Genomic DNA, 22699 nt, shown 5'->3' with positions numbered 1-22699 from the left:
TAGTCGGTGCCTACAGAATTAATATAATCTCTCTAAAGAAGACAAAAAAATAAAAATAAAAAATGAAGAAAAAAAAATTTGGAGACAGATACCTCTTGGATTTCTCTATATATATTTTAGATAAGTTTTATACAAAACTGTTCCTGGCCATTTGTTTCTGTTTTGTAATTTGCTAAAGGTATCAAACATTATACAGAATACACTTTCACTTTATGTTATGGACATTTCATAAACTATTTTTGGGGTTTTACCAATTAAGTATTAAGGTAAACCGTTTTACAGAATCATTTGCACCTAAGTTATACTCAAACTCTAAAGTTGTAGAGTTCAGTGCTTAAAACAGTACATCCTAAAGGTGTTTTATGTTTTGTTTCATTAGATTTACTCCACTAATTTTATTAATCTTAATAAACTCTTTAATGTGTTTCTATTTAACAGGTACACAGAGGGTGAGTAAAATAATTCTGGTTTATATGATGATACATATGAAAATGTTTCTAACATCCACTTTTTACTCAACCGTTATTAACCCTGAGCCTGACATGAATGACATACAATACCACATTAAATCACCCCCCACTTTTCCCCCATCATACCCAACCCATCCTTCCTGACCAAACTGAGCGAGCAGGTCGCTTTGATGCCAACAACCATATTTAGAGGAACAATTGCATTATAAAAGGAGACCTGACACGTTTTCAATCGTGTCATTGTTATCTTTCTTTTTGTGCGGTAAGTTGAGGGGAGCTGTGATTCCTACAAGAGATTAACTTCAAATTTGTGGTCAATAGTTTCATAGTAGGTCATAGTATCACTGACTCTACAACAGAGAGGAGGAACTGCATTGTCTGGTACTATTGTTTTATTGTAGTCATTTGGGTTTGAGTATTTGGTGGTCAGTAGTAGAAATCTTTCTTTTGTGTGGAACTACAGCTTTGAACATCTGTCTCTGAAGAACAGAACAGTGGAAGTAAGTAGCTTTTAGTCCTACTTAACAAGATAATGTTTATGTACTTAATTTGAAATCATTTACATAATTTGAAAATTGGTCATATCACTTAATAAAATTATGATCATGTCAAATTAAGTTTGGTTGTAATCAACAGATCAGTGAAAGATGGGGGATGCCCATATGGCAGAGTTTGGAGCTGCTGCTCCGTTCCTCAGGAAGTCGGACATCGAGCGTCTGGAGGCTCAAACACGCCCCTTCGACATGAAGAAAGCATGTTTCGTTCCTGATGCTGAAGAGGAGTTTCTTAAAGCATCTATTATCAGTCGAGATGGTGATAAAGTCACCTGTGAGACTTCAAAGGGAGCGGTAAGTTTTAATAAGCTTCAGCAGTCGTATTGTGAATAATCAAATGGATTTTAATTAATATTGTGAGTTTTATTTATATATATATATATATATATTACACAGTATATATCAAAAATCTAAATTTCTTTTGATGTGGACACCTTAACGTCTTTGACCCTCTCCTAAATCCTCTTTGTCTTGAGTTTGTTTTTTATTAAAATTGCCCCACAATCTAATGAATTCTAATTATGTAACTATTATTCTTGTAAGTTACTATGGTTAAATCTATCTGATAAATAAAACATAAATGAAAGCAATCCTGATGGTGTACAAAAAAAAAGTACAGACACTGTGACACTAGTTTGACTGTCAAAAAACTGATCTCCCCACAGACCGTAACTGTGAAGGAGATTGATGTTCACCCTCAGAACCCGCCAAAGTTTGATAAAATTGAGGACATGGCGATGTTCACCTTCCTGCACGAGCCCGCTGTGCTGTTTAACCTCAAAGAGCGTTACGCAGCCTGGATGATCTACGTGAGTAGAGTCTTAAAACACTCACAGATTCACTTTATCACATATAAGCAGATCTGAACCTGCTGTGAATCTCTTACAGACCTACTCTGGGCTCTTCTGTGTCACTGTCAACCCCTACAAGTGGCTGCCGGTGTACAACCAGGAAGTTGTCACTGCCTACAGAGGAAAGAAGAGGAGTGAAGCTCCTCCTCACATCTTCTCCATCTCTGACAACGCCTACCAGTACATGCTGTCAGGTGCGTCTACGTGACAGTACTTTAAATATTTTATATACAGCCAAAAACAGCACAAGCTATATGTCAGTAAAAATCAGTTAATAAGTTCATGCATATTACATTAATAATTATAATTTTAATTTTTGCTTTTACAGACAGAGAAAACCAGTCTATTCTTATCACGTAAGACTTTGTGTTTTAGATTATTTTTTAGAGTTTATTTGTTACATTTTTATGAATGGATTCTTAATAGATTTCTAAGACTGGTTTATGTTAACAGTGGAGAATCCGGTGCTGGAAAGACTGTGAACACCAAGAGAGTCATTCAGTACTTTGCCAGCATCGCTGCTAGTCCTACAAAGAAGGAGACCAATGATAAGAAGGTAAATTGTGGAGATCTGAATTCAAAATGAAATTATTGTACTGCCATTTTGTATGATTGCCATTCATCATACACACATTTCAAATGCTGTGTTTTCTAGGGAACCCTGGAGGATCAAATCATCCAGTGTAATCCTGCTCTTGAGGCCTTTGGCAATGCCAAGACCATCAGAAATGACAACTCATCTCGCTTTGTGAGTAGACAACATTTAAGTTACAAATCGTGTTCATTTTTCCACCGTATTAAAAGACAATATTCCTTTCGAACAGGGCAAGTTTATCAGGATCCACTTTGCTGCCAGTGGCAAGCTAGCGTCTGCTGATATTGAGACTTGTAAGAAACATCTTTGATTATTTATTGGTTTATTTAAATATTTATGACTCCTACTCTGTGATATGTGTGTGTACCCACTTCAGGGACAAAGCATATTTTAGGGACAAATTTGTGCCCAGAAATGAGCTATATAGGGCACTTGGGAATGTCTTAATTTGCCTGTCTAAATATATAAATAAAGTTGTTGTTGTTTTATTAATTCTACAAATGCAGAAAGTTTTCTGTCAGAGCTAGTTGAAAGATAATAATAATTATATTATTCATCCTTTATTTTACCAGGATAGTCCTATAGAGATGTAAAATCTCTTCTTCCAGGGAGTCCTGGCCAAAATGCAAGCACAAAGAGTTTCACAGTGAAACAAGCAACAAACACATAAAGCTAATAACATTTAGCCCTGCACTCGTGATAACAAAACAAAAATTACTAAAAGAAATTACATGCATTTATTTATTGGGCCTGTCAAGCGATTAAGATTTTACTCTAACACAATGTGGCGATTAATTGATCTAATTAATAGCAAATTAAACGCACATCAAATTTGGCTGAGAAATTACCTGTGGAATATAAAAGAAGATAAATTGATAATTTTGTTGTTGTTGTTCATACAATGGAAGTCAATGGTATCCAAAACAGTTTGGTTGCCAACAATCTTCAAAATATCTTCTTTTATGTTCCGCAAAAGAAAGAAAGTCATACAAGTTTGAAATGACTTGATGGTGAGGAAATAATGACAGAATTTAAATTTTTAGACAAACTATCCCTTTATTTATTTTTATTAATATGGAAATATGAAATTATTTTTAAATGAAATGATACTCTAAGTGAATCACTAAAACTGCCAGTATAGGTAGCGGTAAATGGCTCAATGAGTCTTTGAATCATTCATTCATTCAGTTATGTATTTTATAGGTAATATTGTCATTGGTAAAATTGAGCAAAAACAGACAATATTCTGTCTAAAATAAAACACAATATAAGTTTAATTATTGAACTGTTGTATAAAATCAGTTTTGCATTTGCACTTGTGTTATTCGGGAAAAACAGCAGTCTTGTGTTATTGCACTTGTTGCTCATGTTATATTGCTTAACTAAATCATGAAATAAATATGAGACAAAAACTTATACAGGGACAATTTTATCCCAATATTTTTAGGGGTATTTTAACTGCACTGTATTGGCTACATCAGATGTTGCTTAATGTTCATCACAATCAACTGACATGTAAGATGACCTGCATTAGTCTATGGAATGTCCCCATTTAGATACAATGCTTATTTTGTGAATCCTATATGAACAGATCTTCTGGAGAAGTCTCGTGTGACTTTCCAGCTCAAGGCTGAGAGAGACTACCACATCTTCTACCAGATCCTGTCTCAGAAGAAACCGGAGCTATTAGGTGGGCAAAAATGTGTTAAAACCAAACAGCTATAATTGTGTTCATGAAAGTTTTACAACAAAAATGTATTAAATCATATTGTCTATCTGTGTCTTTTCTCTCAGAGATGCTGCTGATCACAGCAAACCCTTATGATTATGCCTTCATCTCTCAAGGAGAGACGCAAGTGACTTCTATTGATGATTCTGACGAGCTGATGGCCACAGATGTGTGTTACCACAAAAATAGCAATGAATTCCATTTAATAATCTTTTTAAGATAAATTTTACTGACAATACAAACTAGAATATGAGGCATCAATTATATTATGATAAATCTACTATAGGAAGCATTTGATGTGCTGGGCTTCACCCAAGAGGAGAAGAACAGCATCTACAAGCTGATTGGTGCCATCATGCACTACGGCAACATGAAGTTCAAGCAGAAGCAACGAGAGGAACAGGCAGAGGCTGATGGGACTGAGGGTCAGTATTAGGAGAAAACGCTGACATATGATGCGTTGGTTGGATATTGGTAGATAGAAGATTCCTTAACGTCAACCATTTTTATTATTGACAGATGCTGATAAGTCAGCTTATCTGATGGGCCTGAACTCTGCTGATCTCATCAAGGCTCTGTGCCACCCGAGAGTTAAAGTAGGAAATGAGTGGGTCACCAAGGGACAGAATGTCCAGCAGGTGGAGACTACTTCTTGGTTAACATCCCTTCATCATTAACATAACCATAAAAAACAAATGTTGCTATATCATTTTAATGTATTATCTTGGATAGGTGTACTATGCTATGGGAGCTCTTTCCAAATCCGTGTACGAGAAGATGTTCCTCTGGATGGTTGTGAGAATCAACCAATCCCTGGACACCAAACAGCCTCGCCAGTACTTCATTGGTGTGCTGGACATTGCTGGATTTGAGATCTTTGATGTGAGTATTTGATTTTGTTTCCTATTAGTCACTCTTCTGAATCTAGACCAATGGTGTTGTTTTGGTTTGAACACTGGGGAGAGGGAATATATAATGTATCTTATATTATTTGTTTGTTTTTTAGTTTATTTATAGAGCACAATTAAAATAACGCAAGGTTGACAAATGTGCTGTACAATCAACTAAGGATAAAATAACAAACTTACAACAGCTAATAAAAATTATTTAAAATCAACCCTGTAATGAATTGGAAGCCAATGTAAAGAAGCTAAATAAGTGCTATATGATGGTGTTTACGAATACCCATCAACAATCTAGCAGCAGCATACTGCACTAATTGTAAGCGAGTTAACAGCGATTGGCTCACACCCACATACAAGGAATTACAGTAGTCCAGTTTTACAAAAATAAACTTTAAAAATGACTTTACGTAGGCACTTATAGGCTATAGTTTGACAGAATGTTGTAATTCAACATGCCATGGGAAGTCAATCTAACTTAAAGGTGACATATCATGAAAATCTGACTTTTCCAGGTTTTAAGTGCTATAATCAGGTGGTAATAGGAGAGGGGGTGGTCTTATAGAAAGTGTATTATGGGGCAAACATGTGTACTGTATATACTTGCCTAAATAAAACGTGCCAAGAATGTTTTTGATCCATTATTCTAGAACTGTTCATTTTAAATTGTGTATGTTTGATATACATTTAGTCATTTTTTAGGAGGACATTGGCAATTGGAAATACATTATATACAGATAAATTTGCATAAACTGTGGCTTCTCAACACTACATTAAAAAATAACAATGTGTCACTCTGTGGCTATATGTTTTCTACGCATGTTGAAAACACTGCTAATCTGTTCTAGTTCAACACCTTTGAGCAGCTGTGCATCAACTTCACTAATGAGAAGTTGCAGCAGTTCTTCAACCACCACATGTTTGTGTTGGAGCAAGAGGAATACAAGAAGGAGGGTATTGAGTGGGAGTTCATTGACTTTGGCATGGACTTGCAAGCTTGTATTGATCTCATTGAAAAGGTGAGTTTTAAAATTTTAGAGATATCAGTTGTTGGATCAACACTGCTCAGCTAATTTCAAACTCCTCGCTCTATTGTTTGCTAGCCCATGGGTATCATGTCCATCCTTGAAGAGGAGTGCATGTTTCCCAAAGCCAGTGATACAACATTCAAATCTAAGCTTTATGACAACCATTTGGGGAAATCAAACAACTTCCAGAAGCCCAGGATTGTCAAGGGTAAACCAGAGGCCCATTTCTCCCTGGTTCACTACGCTGGCACTGTGGACTACAACATCAATAACTGGCTGGTGAAGAATAAGGACCCTCTTAATGAGACTGTTGTGGGCCTCTATCAGAAATCCACCATGAAACTGCTGTCTAACCTGTTTGCTAACTACGCTGGTGCTGAATCAGGTGTGTTTTGTTGATGCCAAAGGGAGAAAAAGTCAAGACAAATAAGGATTTAATGTGAGGTTAATTTTAAGATTTTTTTTTTTCTTTAAACAGCCACGGAGGGCGGCGGAGGAGGTGGCAAAGGAAAGGAGAAAAAGAAAAAGGGCTCTTCTTTCCAGACGGTGTCTGCCCTTCACAGGGTAACATACACAGTGCCTTTTACACAGAGTCATATTGAAACTAATCTTTTAGTATGACTTGGTTTCTTAATATCTTAAAACAATCTAAATATATGTTGGCAAAATGATGGATAATATCTATCCACAGGAGAACCTGAACAAGCTGATGACCAACTTGAGGCAAACTCACCCTCACTTTGTGCGCTGCATCATCCCTAATGAGACTAAGACTCCTGGAGCGATGGAGAATCCTCTGGTCATGCACCAGCTGCGCTGTAACGGTGTGCTGGAGGGCATCAGAATCTGCAGAAAGGGATTTCCCAACAGGATCCTGTATGGAGATTTCAAGCAGAGGTACATTCACTTATGAATACAAGACATAAGTTGCATCTGGGTCAAAAAATTACTGACTTACAATACAGTTGCAAATTATGCAACCAGGGTGGACACATTTCTACACAATCAATATATTTACCAAAAATACAAAATATTATCCAACTGTTATACAATAACAGATATCGTATCCTGAACCCTGCTGCCATCCCAGAGGGTCAATTCATAGACAGCAGGAAAGGAGCTGAGAAGTTGTTAGGATCTTTGGATATTGACCATAACCAGTACAAGTTTGGACATACTAAGGTACCCTAATAAAATGTCTTATTCAGGTTATGTGAAAACGTAAATTACAAAAACATTGGAGAATGAAGCAATTTGACATTGCCATGCATAGAATAATTACTTGCATAATGTAAGACTAAATAAATTGACACCCTTCTTATTCCCAAAGGTGTTCTTCAAGGCTGGTCTGCTAGGTGCTCTTGAAGAGATGCGAGATGACCGCCTTGCTCTCATCATCACAAATATTCAGGCTAGAGCTCGTGGTCTTCTCTCAAGAATTGAGTTCCAGAAGATTGTTGACCGCAGGTACAGCTTTAGGCTATTAATTTACAGAAGAAAGCCACTTGTACACTTAATGTAAAATATATGAAAATGCTTGTCACATTGCAGAGATGCCTTGCTTGTTATCCAGTGGAACGTACGTGCCTTCATGGGTGTTAAGAATTGGCCCTGGATGAAGCTCTACTTCAAGATCAAACCGCTTCTGAGATCTGCTGAAGCGGAGAAAGAAATGGCCAACATGAAGGATGAATTCCTGAAGTTAAAGGAGGCTTATGCCAAATCTGAAGCCCGTAGAAAAGAGCTTGAAGAAAAGATGGTTTCTCTTCTCCAAGAGAAGAACGACCTACAACTTCAAGTTCAAGCTGTGAGTTTACAAGCTTTTGATGAGTTTGTGATTGTGTTAATATCAATGACTAATGATTTTTAAAGATATGCAGATAAAATGACATTTTATGTCTCTAAATAAACAGGAGCAAGACAATCTTTGCGATGCTGAGGAGAGATGTGAGGGTCTGATCAAGAGCAAGATCCAGCTTGAGGCTAAAACCAAAGAGCTGACTGAGAGACTGGAGGATGAAGAGGAAATGAATGCTGAGCTGACTGCAAAGAAACGAAAGCTGGAGGATGAATGTTCTGAGCTCAAGAAGGACATTGATGATCTTGAGCTCACTCTGGCCAAAGTGGAGAAAGAGAAACACGCCACTGAGAACAAGGTCAGTTTTCAACACTGAACATGTTAGAGATGCAAGAGATTGTTCGGTAGGAGTCCACCAATGACACACAATTACACAATTCTACAGGTTAAAAACCTGACAGAAGAGATGGCAGCTTTGGACGAGATCATCGCTAAGCTGACCAAGGAGAAGAAAGCTCTGCAGGAGGCCCATCAGCAAACACTAGATGACCTCCAGAGTGAGGAAGACAAAGTCAACACTCTCACTAAAGCCAAAGCCAAGCTGGAGCAACAAGTGGACGATGTGAGTAGTTTGTTGACAATTCCATTGTACATGAAAAAAGCATGACAGTTACTATGAAAGAAAATGCTGAACAAAATATTGTCATTCCAGCTTGAGGGTTCCCTGGAACAGGAAAAGAAGCTTCGTATGGATCTGGAGAGGGCAAAGAGGAAGCTCGAGGGAGACTTGAAGTTGACCCAAGAGAGTGTGATGGACCTGGAAAATGACAAACAACAACTGGAAGAGAGGATTAAAAAGTGTGTTTTACACAGAGGGTGAAATGATTATACAAGAAAGCAAATCACTATCTGAGTCCTTGTTAATATATTTTATCAAATATTTTCTGAAACACAGGAAAGATTTTGAGATCAGCCAGCTCAGTAGCAGGATTGAAGATGAGCAGGCAATGGCAGCCCAACTCCAGAAGAAACTGAAAGAGTTGCAGGTAAACTTGATACATTCTTATAAAGATGGATAGTTGGACATTGGTGACTTCAATATTCATTTGAACAAGCCTTATGCTGCAAATTTCCATTCACTCCTAGCATAATTTGACTTAAAACGCCTTACCACCACAAGCGCTCACAAATCTGGCAGCCAACTGGACTTAATTTACACACGCAATTGTGTAAGTTACCTTTAGACGAAACCTTCGTTCCCTTTCACCCTCACATCTTTCCTCTGTAGTGTCCTCCTCTCTTCCCTCACCGACCCATTTCTCAGGCCAGCTCGTGCTGCCCCCTCTAACCCCTGGTTATCTGATGTTCTTCGTGAACATCGCTCCAAACTCAGGGCAGCTGAGAGAAAATGGAACAAATCAAAAGATCTGTCAGACCTGAGTATCTATCGGTCTCTGCTTTCATCTTTCTCTGCTGAAGTCCACACTGCCAAGGCTTCATACTGCCACAACAAGATCAACAGCGCATCTTACACACGCAATCTCTTTAAAGCATTCAACTATCTCCTCTGTCCCCCACCACCTCCTTAACAGCCGATGACTTTGCCACATTCTTCACAAACAAAACTAGGTCAATCAGCAGCCAATTTTCAGCTCCACACACACAGGAACTCAAACCAACCACATCTACTGCTAAAACTCCCCTCTTCTCTTTCTGCCCCCTCACTGAGGCAGAAGTATCCAAACTTCTCCTCTCCAGCCATCCTACAACATGTCCTCTAGACCCAATCCCCTCACACCTTCTCCAAGCTATCTCTCCTATACTCTTACCAGCACTCACACTTACAGGCACCTTCCCAACTGCATTCAAGTAGGCTCGGGTAACCCCACTGCTCAAAAAAGCTACATTAAACACTTCACTTACAGATAGCTACAGACCTGTCTCTCTCCTTCCATTCATAGCGAAAACACTTGAGTGAGCTGTTTTCAACCAGTTATCCTCATTTCTGTCAAAGAATAACCTACTGGATGCTAACAAATCGGGTTTCAGATGTGGACATTCAACTGAGACTGCGCTACTCTGTCACCGAAACCTTGCGGATTGCAAAAGCTGATTGAGATTGTTGTTTATTGTCATTGTACTTTACATACAACTAAATTATAAATATACCAACGTATCCAGCTACAAATTATAAAAAAATAAAATAAAATAAAACGCGTTACACGTAAGGAAAAATAATATAATAATTTTCACAGTGCTGAGTGAAATAAAATGCTCAATGCTCAATATAATTGCACATGATTGATTCTTCTTACATGTCAAGAATGTATTTTCAGTTCAGTGTTCAGTATGGTTATAGCTTTAGGATAAAAACTATTAATGAATCTTGTGGTACGTGTTTTGATAGACCTGTACCGTTTCCCAGATGGCAACAGTTCAAATAAGTTATGTGCAGGGTGATACGAGTCCTTCAAAATATTGTGTATTTTCTGCAGACAGCGGGAGGCAAAAATGTCGTCCAGGGCAGGCAGCTGTTGTTTTGTGATGTTCTGCGCAGTCTTGATAACTCCCTGCAAAGCCTTTTCATAAGCAGCAGAGCTACTTCCGTACCACGCCAGCATAGCATGTGTGAGGACACACTCGATGGAGCAACGGTAGAATGACAACAAGAGCCGCTGTGACAGGTTTACCTTCCTGAGCATTCTTTAAAAGTATAGCCGCTTCTGTGCCTTCTTAACTAGTGTCGTGATGTTTATCGTCCATGTGAATTCCTCTGAGATGTGTGTACCCAGGAATTTAAAACTGGACACTCTCTCCACCATCTCCTTGTTGATATACAATGGTGTATGTACATCCTGTTTCCTTCTGAAATCAATAATGAGTTCTTTTGTTTTCATGATGTTCAGGGACAGATTGTTCTCCGTGCACCACCCCACCAGCCTCTTTATCTCCTCTCTGTTGACAGACTCATCGCCTGTAGGCAGTCGTATCGTCTGCGAATTTGATAATGGTGTTGGTATTATACAATGGTATACAGTCATGTGTATACAGAGAATAGAGAAACGGGCTTAAAACACATCCCTGTGGGACTCCTGTGCTGATTGTCAAAGTTGAGGAATTATGTGGGCCCATTCTCACTGATTGTGGCCGCTCTGTTAAAAAGTCCTTGATCCACAGGCAGATGTTATGCTGAATGCCTAGATCAGACATCTTGGAGAACAATCTGCTAGGTAAAATAGTATTAAAAGCAGAACTGAAGTCCAAGAACAACAGCCGTACATACGTTCCTTGGTGTTCTAGATGGCACAGTACAGTGTGGAGGGCAATGGAGATAGCATCATCTGTTGACCTGTTGGCCCTGTATGCATACTGGTGAGGGTCCAAGATGAGTGGCAGAGCAGCCTTGATGTAATGCAGAACCAGTCTCTCCAGGCATTTCATGATTACAGGTGTCCGTGCAATAGGTCTATAATCACTGAGAGATGTTATGGCAGCCTGTTTTGGCACTGGCACTATTGTGGATGTCTTCAGGCAAGTTAGAACAGTGCACTTCAACAGAGAAAGGTTGAATATATCTGTAAATACCTCACCCAGCTCTGCAGCACAATCTCTGAGGACGCGCCCTGGGATGCCATCCGGACCAGCTGCTTTCCGTGTGTTGATTTTACAGAGAGTCCTTATCACCTCAGCAGGCTGAATGACAAATGTCTGGCTGTTTGCAGCAGAAGCTTGACTGATAGTAGTCCCAGTTCTTTTCACTTCAAAGTGACTGAAGAACTGGTTGAGCTGCTCTGCCTCTGAAGCACTGCTGTTGGTTAGGCTACTACTGTTATTCTGTCCAGTGATGTGGCCAATCCCCTGCCATGCCCGGTGGGGGTCCAAGTTGATGAAATGATCGATTCCAAGTCATCAGTTCTCATTCTGTTGGATCTATCTGCTGCTTTTGACACTGTAGTTCTCATTCTGTTGGATCTATCTGCTGCTTTTGACACTGTTAATCATCAGATCCTCCTATCCACCCTGTCATCACTGGGCATCACAGGGATTCCATTTTGCTGGTTTGAATCCTATCTCAATGGTAGGTCTTTCAAGGTGGCCTGGGGAGGGGAAAGAAAGACCATCACCTACAGTTCAACCTGGCAAAGACTGAGCTTCTTGTCTTCCCTGCCACCCCAACTCTACAGCATGCTTTTACCATCCAGATAGGTTCATCGACAATTACCCCATCAAGTTCAGTCAGAAATCTTGGTGTAGTTTTCGATGACCAGTTGACTTTTAAAGACCACATTGCAAAAACTACTCGATCTTGCAGGTTTGCATTGCACAACATCAAAAAGATCAGGCCCTTCCTTACACAGCATGCTGCACAACTTCTTGTCCAGGCCCTTGTCATTTCTAGACTGGACTACTGCAATGATCTTCTAGCTGGACTTCCATCACGCACAATTAAACCTTTACAGATGATTCAGAATGCAGCGGCACGACTTGTCTTTAGCGAACCCAAAAGGGCCCATGTCACACCTCTCTTTATCTCCCTGCACTGGCTCCCGGTTGCAGCTCGCATCAAGTTCAAGACACTGATGCTTGCATATAGAACAGCCACTGGCTCAGCACCCTCCTACTTCCACTCACTTATGACAAACTACATCCCCTCCAGAACTCTGAGATCTGCGAGTGAACGACACCTCGTGGTGCCATCACAGAGAGGCACAAAATCACTTTCCAGAACGTTTTCATTCACAATTCCTGGCTGGTGGAATGAACTTCCCACCCCAATCCGGAATGCTGAATCCCTGACAATTTTCAAGCGACACTTGAAAACTCATCTCTTCCGTCATCACTTGACTGAAAAAACTTAACTCTCTGCTCTCTTTTCTTAACTTTGCTCTTTTTCTTTATCCTCTCCCTGTCTAGCTAGCATTTGCTTGGAACAATGCCTGGAACTTTGTATTACAAGCACTTCCTGTGTCTGTTTGCCTCTTTATAATGTATCGCTTATTGTATTCCTCAATTGTAAGTCGCTTTGGATAAAAGCATCTGCTAAATGAATAAATGTAAATGTGGACAGTAAGGAATACTAACTTTTAACTATGGTTTTCTTTACATTACCAGGCCCGAATTGAAGAGCTTGAGGAAGAGCTGGAGGCTGAGAGAGCTGCTCGTGCTAAAGTTGAGAAACAGAGAGCTGATCTGTCCAGAGAACTGGAGGAGATCAGTGAGAGGTTGGAGGAGGCTGGCGGAGCAACTGCTGCCCAGATTGAGATGAACAAGAAACGTGAAGCCGAGTTACAGAAACTGCGCAGAGACCTGGAAGAGGCCACTCTGCAACATGAGGCCACCGCTGCTACACTGAGGAAGAAACATGCCGACAGTGTAGCTGATCTGGGAGAGCAGATCGACAACCTTCAGAGAGTGAAGCAGAAGCTGGAGAAAGAGAAGAGTGAACTCAGACTGGAACTGGATGATGTGGTCTCCAACATGGAACAGCTTGCCAAGGCCAAGGTGATAAATTCTATTCCCATGTTAGAATTTTTAATTGCTTTTCCTTACTTAAGGTGTGCTCAAGAATTACACTTTTTCAACTTGATTTATTACATTTAAATTCTATGCAGGCAAACCTAGAAAAAATGTGCAGGACCCTTGAGGACCAGATGTCAGAATACAGAACAAAATATGAAGAAGGACAGCGCAGCATCAATGACTTTACCATGCAAAAAGCTAAGCTACAAACTGAAAATGGTGTGTACTCTGATAAGGTATTACTTTATCTTGTGTATTTGTTAGACACATTTCTGTAATGGTTATACTTATGTGTAGGGGAGCTTTCTAGACAGCTGGAAGAGAAGGATTCCTTGGTCTCTCAGCTAACAAGAGGCAAGCAGTCCTACACTCAGCAGATTGAGGACCTCAAGAGGCAACTAGAGGAGGAAATTAAGGTATATTTCAGTTTTTAAATGGTTTTATTACCAGCTGTCCATTACAATTCTATGTATAATTGACTGGATATTCTTATAGGCTAAGAATGCCCTGGCCCATGCAGTTCAGTCTGCTCGTCATGATGCTGATCTGCTAAGGGAGCAGTATGAGGAGGAGCAAGAAGCCAAAGCTGAACTGCAGCGTAGTCTGTCCAAGGCAAACTCTGAGGTGGCTCAGTGGAGAACCAAGTATGAAACTGATGCCATCCAGAGAACTGAGGAGCTGGAAGATGCCAAGTATGAACAGGAATCCCATACAAATCTACAAAAATTATGTAAACACAAAAACTCTCTGTAAAGCAGTGATTCTCTGTAACATTTTTAGGAAGAAGCTGGCTCAGCGTTTGCAGGATGCAGAAGAAGCTGTGGAAGCTGTTAATGCTAAATGCTCCTCACTGGAGAAGACCAAACACAGGCTGCAAAATGAGATTGAAGATCTCATGGTGGATGTGGAGAGATCCAATGCTGCTGCTGCTGCTCTGGACAAGAAGCAAAGAAACTTTGACAAGGTGAATAAAACATGCTTACTGTATAGATAAATAATCTTCCTGTTTCCATCAAGCTCCAATGGTAGCTAATCAAAGTCTCTGAAACTATCAAACAGGTCCTAGCTGAATGGAAGCAGAAATATGAGGAGTCTCAGAGTGAGCTGGAAAGCTCCCAGAAGGAGGCCAGATCTCTGAGTACTGAGCTGTTCAAACTGAAGAACTCTTATGAGGAGTCTCTGGATCATCTGGAAACCATGAAGAGAGAAAACAAGAACCTCCAAGGTGCCCTTGATATATTATTCATCTAAGCTTTCACATCTCACATAAATGGAATGTTTCTTGACTTTTTGTGTATTAAAGGGATAGTTCACCCAAAACTGAAAATTCTGTCATTAATTAACACTATTAATACTAACCCTCGTGTTGTTCCAAACCTGTTAGACCTTCTTTCATTTTTGGAACACAATTTAAGATATTTTTGATGAAATCTGAGGGCTCTCTGACCCTCCCATAGGCAGCAAGGGAACTACCACCGTCAAGGCACAGAAAAGTACCAAGATGATCGACAAAGTATTCCATGTGACATCAGTGGTTCAACTGTAATGCTACGAAGATACGAGAATACTTTTTTTTGCGCAAAGAAAACACAATAACGACTTTATTCCACATCTCCGTCTCTACTACTATTTCTTTGTGCAAAAAAAGTATTCTCATAGCTTGAACCACTGATGTCACATGGACTACTTTGTCGATCATCTTGGTACTTTTCTGTGCCTTGATGGTGGTAGTTCCCTTGCTGTCTATGGGAGGGTCAGAGAGCTCTCAGATTTCATCAAAAATATCTTAAATTGTGTTCCGAGGGTGATCGGAGGTCTTACGGGTTTGGAACAACACAAGGGTGAGTAATTAATAACATAATTTTCATTTTTGGGTGAACTATCCCTTTAACCATTATTACCTTGCTTATTAAATAGAGGAGATTGCTGATCTCACTGAACAAATTGGTGAGAGTGGAAAGAACATTCATGAACTAGAGAAAATTCGTAAGCAGCTGGAGCAGGAAAAATCTGAAATTCAAGCAGCTTTGGAAGAGGCTGAGGTATATTGGTTGTATTATCTGAATATGTAATTGTTGAGATTTTTTGTTTTATCTGTGTATTTATTTAAAAGAACAAAATGAGGGGCATGCTAATAGACACGAACAGACTTTTTATAATAATGTAATTGATCTGTCAGGGTTCCCTTGAGCATGAAGAAGGAAAGATTCTTAGAGCTCAACTGGAGTTCAATCAGGTCAAAGCAGACATTGAACGTAAGCTGTCTGAGAAAGATGAAGAGATGGAGCAGTCCAAGAGGAACCAGCAGAGAATGATTGATACCCTGCAGAGCTCACTTGAATCAGAGACTCGCAGCAGGAATGAAGCTCTCAGACTGAAGAAGAAGATGGAGGGAGACCTCAATGAGATGGAGATTCAGCTCAGCCAGGCTAACAGACAGGCATCAGAAGCCCAGAAGCAACTCAAGGGTCTTCATGGACATCTCAAAGTATGCTTTACTAACAATTTGTCAAACAAAATTGAAATCTTATGACATTCTGCAATCTTTTTATTTGTAAAACTTGTCCTTCACAGGATGCCCAACTGCAGCTAGATGATGCTCTGCGCAGTAATGATGATCTCAAAGAGAACATCGCCATCGTGGATAGACGCAACAATCTACTGCAGGCTGAACTGGACGAGCTGAGATCCCTGGTGGAACAGACTGAGAGAGGAAGGAAACTGGCTGAGCAGGAACTGCTGGACGTCAGTGAAAGAGTTCAGCTCCTACATTCTCAGGTATGACACATGTCCACATATTCACACTAACAAAAACTTCAAGCTCTCTCTTAGTACATAATATCATCTAGATACTATATGAATGTCAATGCTGTCTATGTTCAGAACACCAGTCTGCTGAATCAGAAGAAGAAGCTGGAGGGAGATAATACTCAGCTTCAGACTGAGGTTGAGGAGGCAGTGCAGGAGTGCAGGAATGCTGAGGAAAAAGCCAAGAAAGCCATCACTGATGCTGCCATGATGGCAGAGGAACTGAAGAAGGAGCAGGACACCAGTGCTCATCTGGAGCGCATGAAGAAGAACATGGAGCAGACCATCAAAGACCTGCAGCACCGTCTGGATGAAGCTGAGCAGATTGCCATGAAGGGAGGCAAGAAGCAGGTCCAGAAACTGGAAGCCAGGGTTAGTTTTTCAAACTTAGTTCTTAATAATGTTTTCTATTCACTTTCATGAAGATAACTATTATTTATGAGTATTTGGATTCAGAGATCAATAGCTTTCTAAATAATTGATATATTTGAAATAATTTTTGTTTGGTTAGGTGAGAGAGCTGGAAAACGAGGTGGAGCTGGAACAGAGAAAGGCGAGCGAGTCTGTGAAAGGAGTCCGTAAATATGAGAGACGCATCAAGGAGCTCACCTACCAGGTTACTTTCTCTTTTCAATATGATATCCCCATCCTCAAACCACACAGACCAAAAATAATCAAAAGTCTATTAACAGACTGAAGAAGATCGTAAGAATCTGGCTCGCCTTCAAGACCTTGTTGACAAACTCCAGCTGAAGGTCAAGTCCTACAAGAGAACTGCTGAGGAGGCGGTGAGTTCATTTCTGGGTCATTCCTTTACCGTATACTGCTCTACATATTGTTTTTGCAACAGCCTTTTGTTTTTAATTAGGAGGAACAGGCCAATTCTAATCTGGGCAAGTTCCGTAAGCTGCAGCATGAGCTGGACGAGGCAGAGGAGAGGGCTGATATTGCTGAATCTCAGGTCAACAAGCTGAGAGCCAAAAGCAGAGACACTGGCTCTAAGGTGAGTGTTTGTTATCAGCATACAAATGTTAATTGACTTGGCAGATGTGATGCATACTATCATTAACTGAAATAAACTAAAACTAATATTAAAATGGAAACGAACTAACAAATGACTGTGTAAACATACCCACAAATGTTTCAATAACTTTCAATTAGAAAATAATATGCTGTTGTCACAAAAGCCTTGATAAGCAAAGCTCCTGAATGCCAAGTTTATTGAGAGACCTGTTAGTGCCCTATTTTCATGGGCAAAGTTTATTATACTTTCTAATAAGATAAATTAATCTTACATATTTTCTCTCCCTTGAACAGAAAGGACATGATGAGGAATGAAGTTCTCCCATCTTCCAAAATCTGGTGTCTCTTTGAATCCATTAGTCTCTAGATAAATAGAATAAAGAAATATGCAAATTGAACTTCTGCCACATTTGTGTTATTTTAAAACTAAATTGCATTGTCACTACAGGTGTAAACTCAGAACTTTTACAGAACTTTACATATCAAAAGTCAAAGCATAGAGTCCAAATACTTGCTAAAACCCTTTTAATCAGGCATCAGCTAACTACTAAAAACTGTCATTGTAACAAGATTTATTTGGTGCTCTGGTTTATGTGGTTAAATGTATTAATGTATGCAATTAAATCCACATCATCTGCAATAATGCAGGTCAAGCTCCCAAAACTTGAAGTAACATTAACTCATGGCAAAGGTGATTAAAAATGGTCATACTGTTACAGTACAATATAGTACAGTACATATAAAAAATTCTAATCAATATAAAATCTGTAGATAAACATATATATAGTTGACTTACCTTTTCTAATGGTCCCAAATGAATGTTTCAGAAGAGTGAACTGTCCAGTACAGAACTACTCACTGGGTAGGACGGATGTGACAAATGCCTGTTGTTGCTCAAGGTGATGCAGTGGCTCCGACAGACGTGTTGAATAAAGGAGGAGTCTGGGAAGGGAGGGGGTTACTCAACACTTGAGAGGATGAAGAAAGAGTGGCAATTTTAACACTTGTCACTTGTGCTATATTAAGAGTTCCATAAAGCTTAGCACATGCTATATATGAGAGGAGCCTCTGACACACATACTGTAAAACATATTTAGGCAGTAAACAAGGTTTTTAAGGATATAAAGACTTGAACATAGAAGCCTGACAGTGATGATTTTCAAGCAATGACAATTTTCAATAAATTAGAGCCAATTTGTGCATTAACATTGTTAAATAAGAGATAGCCTCAGCTTTTAAAAGGTCAAGGTAGTTAAACAATATGCCAAGTACGGCATTGAGTAGGCATTGTTCTCCCTCAATAGGTCATGTAACTTAAGTAGAAGGAGTTCATGCCAATATTGGACATCTAGTGATGTCCTACATACTATGTCTCAAAGCATAACACCACCCTAGCTGATCTCTTCCATCACAGAGGGACTCAGAGGAATTTAACAGGTTATCTTTGTCCTCAAGGCTAAAGTAAAGGAAACAATGCCATGTAAACAAGACAACTTGAAGGGTATGGCCTCTCGGTCAGCTCTCTGAGGGACAGTGACAGGCATCAACCACGCTATGTGAACCAGTGCTCTGAAGCATATGGTGTCTATCTGTCAAGTTTTCAACATGGGCACGTTGTAGCAGATGCACAATGCATTTGGACTTACACTGAACAGAATGCCTGTTGTTCATACACACACACACACACACACACACACACACATATATATATATATATATATATATACAATCTTGGGTTTTTACTGTTAAAATAATTTGAAATCATTGGAAACATTTCACATGTTTTGAATACATGTAGTCAATGTTGATATATGCCTGGTTCATTGGATACTCCAGTCTATCATGATAATGTGCTGATGATCATGACCATTGCAGTTTACAGCTACAACCACCAGAGGGTGACATTTGGTGATCAACTATACTAAATTTTAAGCAATATGCAATGGTTTCAAAAAGTGAGACCAGTAGTTAATGCAGATTTTATATTCTTGTAAATACATTTTGGTCTCTAGTGGTGCTATCAGCATAACAACTGAACAAATTTCAGAATTTCTTTTGACGCAGCAAACCTGAAGTAAAACACAAAACCTGATGATCTTGTTCTCCAGAATGATTTGAGAATGTCCCAAAGAGCAGGGAGAGACACAGAGGAGACACCGGATCAATGTCACATTTACTGTAGTGACCAAAGGGTAGTCTGAAACATTTACTCATTTAGCTTTGTTTCTGATTTTTCAAAATCCTGAAACTTTTCCCTCCATAATTTCCCAAAAAGTGTTATTTTACTATAACTGAGAAACTATTATAGTTTATGAATATTTAAATTATTGTTTTTAGTTTTACATTTAGCTAAATTAAGCAATGGTTTTGTCTTTTTTTAAATGTCTACATAGTTTTTATTAATTTATACAACATACAATTTATATTTTATTAATTAATTTTATTTCAGTTTTAGCTTTAGTTCATTTAGTACATCATTAAACTAATTTAAAATGAGAAATGTTGCCTTGAAATCTAGTTGGAATAAAATAAGTTAACATTTTGTAATATTCTGTCAGTTAATGTTTATTTTATTTATGGTTTTACTTTTAGTTAACTATAACAACCTTGAATCCCACTGTATATCTCACTGAAACTATAATAAGAATCATATTTGCTGGCAAAAATATATTTTCCTTGCCTCTGTTGTGTTTATTGAATGTGCTGCAGTTTACGGTTTAAGAATTACACTTATAGTATTCGTCTTTTAATAAAATTATTGGTTACACTTTATTTTGATAGTCCACTTTAGACTTTCTACTAACTAGAAGTAACTTTGTAACTACATGTCAACTAATTCTCATTAATTTGCAACTACATGTCTACCAACTCTCAGTAGGGTAGGTTCAGGGTTAGTAGAAAAAGTTGACATACTTGCAACGTTTCTCATAGTCAGTATGTTGTATGTTGTGAACCCATCAAAATAAAGTGTTAGCAGATATTAAGCAGACAGTCTACTAATACTCTAAAGACTGCTAGTTGACATGTTACTTACTGTTAGTAGAATGTCTACAGTGGACTATCCAAATAAAGTGTTACCAAATTATTAGTAGCAAAACTTAGCTGCATGGCCTGAAGCAGCAGAGGAAAGGATGTCGAGACCATAGACTGAAAAAAAATGGGCGTAGTGTGACGTCACTCGTAGCTTTCTGAAGAGCATTTTTGAAGCCTAAAGTGGGCGGAGCCGACCGCCGCAATCTTGGCAGCGCGTCACTCCCGGATAATCGAAAATGGGCAAAAAGGCGGGACGTGGGTGAAGCTGAGCTGAAACCACGCCTGTCTATAGTGACAGCAGTGCTGCCGTGCAAAGACAAAGCACCATAACTTTTTTTGGTCGAAAATTAGTTATTGATCATTTTTGGGACATTAATGACCTCCTTTATCATGTGTTTAAGTATCATGGAGAAAAGCCCCGGAGAAACCAAGGCAGAATACAGTATAACATCAGTTCCCGCTCTTTGATTTTGTTTTTGAACGCTCAAAGTAAGTTACAGTGCTCTGCATTTGTTTGCATTCGTTCGTCAATACTGTGCCAGCCTGGAGTTATAAGTTATTCTGCCTTTGTTTTACTGTCCATTAAAGTCTGCCGCGTTTAAATTACGTGTGACTTATGTACTTTTATACATCTGTCGGCACTTCATTAAACAAACAAATTAGATAGATCGCAATCTAACAAACTGCTCCATAAAACAACGCACTGTAAGCATTAACGACAAGATAACTTGTCAACACTAATTAATCGTAAATAATCTTTATAGTGTTTTTTTTATAATGCAAATTATTCACTCAGTGCCAGCTGTCAGTCTGCAAGTAGGGCTCGCTGCAGTCCACATGATCCAGGGGGTGTGGTTGGATCCACATCTAGGGGGTGGAGATTGGTAGATTTAGGGGTGGAGATGGGTGGGTTTAGGGATCAGGGGGTGGAGATGGGTAGGTTTAGGTATAGGTGTGTTCGACTTGAAGCGGTGCTGCGCAGAATGGTCAGTGTATGACATCAAAGTACCGCAAGAGTGATTCGAATGCATAGGACCCTTCTGCTCTCTTATCGCTCTTGCGGTACTTTGATGTCATACAGTGATCATTCTGCGTAGCGCCGCTTCAAGTCGAACACACCTTATATGTAAGGTGGGAGGAGTTGGGTCTGGATCCAACCACGCCCCCTGGATCTTGTGGGCTGCAGCGAGATGCTCCTCTCAGTCTGGGGCTGCACACTTCTCTCCGTGAAGACTCAAATGCTGTGACAGCGTATCACACATAAAATCAATAACTGTTCGCAATTAAATCCGTTTCCTTCCTTTTAAAACCCAAGTCGATAAAATCCATTGCAATGAACGTCATCGGTTTAAATCACAATCATTCGGAGCATTATTCCTGCTAGCGTTTCACTCTGGAGCAGAGCGGCAATCCACCTGTCACTCAATTGGCCACGCACTTAATTATGCAGAACTTTAAGGCTTAATATAATTTAAACGGATGAGTTATAAATACATTCACCCCCCTCATAGTTGCCACAAAGGGCAAAATTACCTATATAGACCAAAACCACTTTTTGTATCAGGCTGTAAACATGTTTTTTTTCAGCTGTAAAGTTGGGCATTTTAACATGGGGAGTCTATGGGACTGACACACTTTTGGAGCCAGCCTCTAGCGGCCAGTCGATGAATTGCAGTTTTAGTCACTTCCGTGTTGGTTTCAAGAGAGAGAGGAGAGGTTGCCGCTTGGTCGAGACACAATGGATTCCTATTTAACTCAACAGATGCAAGACTTATTACTGACAAAAGGAAGCTCAGATTACAAAATTCATTAGCCATAAAGTGCCACTGTTTCTTCCACTCTTATTCCTGAGTGCTGATAAACCAGGGTGAGCAGACAGCTGAGAATGAGGCGCTGTGGAGGATGAGGGGCCTAGAATAGATTGCCCAAGCGTTAAGACTAAGTAAGGTGCTTGTTGAGAGGGTGCAGAATAACTGAGAGACAAGAGGTCAAGGTTCATTGGCCTCACAAAAGGTTGAGTGATGGCTCACGAGGCTCACCCACAAATCAGTGCTGTAACATTATCGCTGTTTAGAGACAGATCTGGGTCTAAGACAGTTAGTTTGACCTGCACATCATGCTCTTTCTACTAAAATAGAATAATTATAATGAACAAGAACCTCGATGTTATAGTACCTGCAAGACTGTTGTAATGTATTCAGAATATATTTACTTATGAAAAGATACAAATTGCTTTTTGTATCTTACAGAATCCTTTGAATGTATATACTTTGGAAATATTTCTAAAGCTGGAAGACTGAAGAATTAACGAATGACTGGATGAACATGAATTAAGCTGTTGTTCATTTGAATGGCTGCACATGAACTTGGTACAACCTATTAAACACA

At 39.4% G+C, this 22699-nt stretch overlaps 1 protein-coding gene across 1 annotated transcript; it reads left to right on the top strand.

Annotated features, from left to right (window-relative positions):
- Window positions 1-1117: 1117 nt before the first annotated feature.
- Window positions 1118-17674, top strand: LOC306863690 (myosin-7-like; the record flags this gene model as incomplete). The annotated part of the gene is made up of 37 exons (XM_079407189.1): window positions 1118-1318; window positions 1690-1833; window positions 1913-2069; window positions 2204-2231; window positions 2329-2431; window positions 2531-2623; window positions 2700-2763; window positions 4062-4160; window positions 4265-4368; window positions 4486-4624; window positions 4719-4837; window positions 4932-5081; window positions 5950-6120; window positions 6205-6502; window positions 6629-6693; window positions 6821-7026; window positions 7188-7311; window positions 7460-7596; window positions 7681-7936; window positions 8043-8285; window positions 8373-8549; window positions 8640-8785; window positions 8883-8973; window positions 13040-13429; window positions 13540-13666; window positions 13745-13863; window positions 13943-14139; window positions 14228-14411; window positions 14507-14672; window positions 15365-15489; window positions 15627-15935; window positions 16022-16225; window positions 16331-16627; window positions 16767-16871; window positions 16948-17043; window positions 17124-17258; window positions 17573-17674. The coding sequence occupies 37 exons, from the start codon at window positions 1118-1120 to the stop codon at window positions 17591-17593; spliced, it is 5790 nt and encodes a 1929-aa protein (XP_079263315.1). The 3' UTR covers window positions 17594-17674.
- Between the last annotated feature and the right edge of the window lie 5025 nt (window positions 17675-22699).

Source organism: Barbus barbus, assembly GCF_936440315.1.
Source record: "Barbus barbus genome assembly, chromosome: 44".
In the NCBI taxonomy this organism is placed as follows: domain Eukaryota; kingdom Metazoa; phylum Chordata; class Actinopteri; order Cypriniformes; family Cyprinidae; genus Barbus; species Barbus barbus.
Note: the sequence above shows the minus strand (reverse complement) of the source record. Positions and strands in the feature narration are given on the sequence as shown.